At 58.0% G+C, this 2858-nt stretch overlaps 1 protein-coding gene across 1 annotated transcript; it reads left to right on the plus strand.

The window, feature by feature from the left end:
- The first annotated feature begins 982 nt into the window (after positions 1 to 982).
- LOC116445938 (inositol 1,4,5-trisphosphate receptor-interacting protein-like 1) lies at positions 983 to 2515 on the plus strand. The gene has a single exon (XM_032113120.1). It carries the CDS (start codon positions 986 to 988, stop codon positions 2501 to 2503), a length of 1518 nt encoding a protein of 505 aa, XP_031969011.1. The 5' UTR covers positions 983 to 985; the 3' UTR covers positions 2504 to 2515.
- The last annotated feature ends 343 nt before the right edge of the window (positions 2516 to 2858 follow it).

A 2858-nucleotide genomic window follows, 5' to 3' on the forward strand; every position in this document is an offset into this window, starting at 1 on the left:
GAGGTTGTAGCTAGGTGGGGGTCATTCTATTAGCCCAGGGAACAAGCAATGCGAGCAGAGGAAATGACCTCAAGTTGCACCGCGGGAGCTTTAGATTGGATCTGTAGGAAATATTCCTTCAATAAAGAGGATCTCAAGCTTGCAAAGAGGCTGCCCAGAGAAATGGCTGAGTCAGCACCTCAGAAAGGTTTAAACGTTGTGGGATGTGGCATTTGGGGAGCTGGCTGATTGGTGGAGTAGGCAGTGTTAAGTTTGCAGCTGGACTGTGAGATCTTCAGGGTCTTTTTTGACCTCAACAACTCAGAGATTTAAGTGTGGCTCAACCAGTGTGGAGTCAAGGCTCAGACTCAATGATCCTCGAGGGTGCCTTCCAACATGGGTATCTATGAGACTGGCAATGGAGGGCAGCTGATAAGAAAGACAAAAGAAAGACCAAGGGAAGTTCTTAGAAGAAGATTCGCTCAAAAGCAGCCTTAAGCAGTTCAACAGGGCCACTCGGAGTGGCTGAGCTTGGCTGGGCACAAAGGGTGGGGCTGGCCTGGCTGTGATGAGCTGTGGCTCCTGTGACATCACGGGCAATGTGTCACAATGGGGGCAGCTACCAAAGGCCCCAGCAGGTAACGCTGGCCCTGTATTGCTTGGGCAAGCGGTGAGTGCACACGTGGCGGGGAGGCTGGGCTGGGGACAAGGGCTGGGGCAGAAACGCTGCACCCGAGGGAGGGTTCTCCGGCTGCACAGGGCAGGGACAGCCCCTCACGGGAGAGCCTTGGCCAGGGCACGGTGCTGCTGCTGCTGCTGCTGCTGCTGCTGCTGCTGCTGCTGCTGCTGCTGCTGGGGCAGCGGGACAGGCCTTGCTGCTGCCAGCTGTCTGGGGCCCTGTCCTTCCTGGCCCCAGGCCCCTGTCATTCCCGTCCCTGCTGCCCCCACTGCCGGCTGCCTCCCTCCCCGCCCCACTCAAGGCCTTCTCTCCATTCGCCCGCAGACCATGGGTTCCTTGGCATTCTGGTTCTTGCTCTTGCAAAGCCTAGTCCACTACCTGCAGCCCGTGGGTGATGGTTTGGACGAGGCAATGCGTCTGCGCATGGAGGCGCGTGCGATGAGCCAGGAAGTGGAGAGGATTCTTCTGGAGTGGGAAGTGGAGCAGCTCACCCTGAAGCAGAGTAGAGGGGCCTGGCGAGAGCTGCTCTGGTCTGCCTTGCAGCACTGGCAGATCTGGGCCATTGCTGGGCTCCTGCTCCTTCTCTCGGCCCTATGGTTTTTCTGGAGGAAAAGAAGCCGTCAGGCACAGATCAGTGTGGAGGAGGAGGAGGAGGAGGAGGAGGAAAAGGAGAAGGAGGAAGAGGAAGACGAAGAGGAAAGGGACCAGACATGGGAATATGATCTGAGATGGCTTCTAGAGGAGCGTATACAGTGGCCTGTACAGGACCTGCAGACAGGCTGCAGGAGGACAATGGCCCTGATGGACAACTTCATAACTGTCCTCAGGCGTGCTTTGAATGGCACTTTCTTGCCGGTGCTGCAACGAGCCATTGGTTTTGGCAGTGCCTTTGAAGGTTGGACAGCCCGTGAGGAGGAAGTTGTGTACCGCGTGCTCATGCCCATGACTCCTCCCCAAGGGCACACCTTCCACCTGGAGCGTGACACTGAGGAGCAGAGGCCCGGCAGGAACTTCCGTGTCCGTGTGCAGCTGGAGTGCAGCTGCCCGAGGGAGCAGCAGGGTGCGAACCTGCTGTGCTTCCTGCACCACCCCGAGGAGGTTAGGAGGAGGAGTCGGCAGCCCAACCTCCTAGACACCCTGTGCACCGGCGCCTACCTCGACGTGCGAAAAACTGCCCGCTGGTTGTGCCAACTGGTGAGAGCAAAGTGGTGGCGTTTGCCCAAGTCACACAGCTGGCATTTAGTGCTGCTGCCCTCCAAACGCTCCTGCAAACTCAGGCTGACCAACGACCAAGGAAGCTTCCGGGTGAAGGTGCTGTTCGGGGTGCGGAAAGGCACCTCAGACATCTTTGTCAGCAGCCGGCCTCAGGGGGCCCACACCCCAAGCACAATGTGGCCTGAGACCTACACCGTGGCAGAGACAAAGTTCTTCAGGCACATGGCCAGGCAGGCCCCCCAGGACAGCTCACACCTCAAATGCCTGCAGCTCTTGGCCGGTGTTCTTCCGCGCAAGGACTTCTCCATCTATTGCGTGAAGACCATTGTCATGCGCCTGCTGAACACCGTACCGCTGACACAGTGGCACAGGAGATATTTTGTGCTTCAGCTCTCGGATATCCTGGAGCAGCTGCGCTTATCCCTGGAAGAGAAACACCTTTTGCATTTTATTGTGGGCAACCAGAGGCTTCCAGAGGAGATCAGTCTGCCCCCAGACGTACGAATGGCTGAGCCACACAACCTCCTCCGCTACCTGGCGCAGGATCCGGCCGCCCATTCCCAGGCAATGGAGGCCTACCTCGATCTGCGCCAGTGCCTGGCAAGAGTGCTGGCCTATGGCCATTTTTAGTGGGGCTCAAGCACAGAGCTGTGCTTGTGGGACTGGCAGCTGGCAGCAGAGAACCACCTGATAGTACAGGGGAAAAGAGGGGAGAGTGCGGGATACAGAGAGGGAAGGGAAAGCGCTGTGCAGCCGCACTCTGCCATTGACAGCAGCAGCAGCAGTGTCGTCCCAACAGTCTCCTCAGCACTGCAGCCAGTGATGACCAGGTTGGCTACACAGATCGGGGAGCACGCAAGAGCGAATCCTGCCATTCCTTTTTGTGTTCTCTGGGGTCTGTGTGCAGAATCTACTCCTCAGGGAGGAGCTGACACAGACCTCAGCGTGCAGAACATGGAGAAGGCACTGCTCAGTTGGCCCTGGG

The sequence above is a fragment of the Corvus moneduloides genome, chromosome 6, assembly GCF_009650955.1.
Source record: "Corvus moneduloides isolate bCorMon1 chromosome 6, bCorMon1.pri, whole genome shotgun sequence".
Taxonomy (NCBI): Eukaryota; Metazoa; Chordata; class Aves; order Passeriformes; family Corvidae; genus Corvus; species Corvus moneduloides.

What these genes read in the sequence shown, in the direction of transcription:
- LOC116445938 (XM_032113120.1), top strand. Translation starts at nt 986, where the DNA reads ATGGGTTCCTTGGCATTCTGGTTCTTGCTCTTGCAAAGCCTAGTCCAC.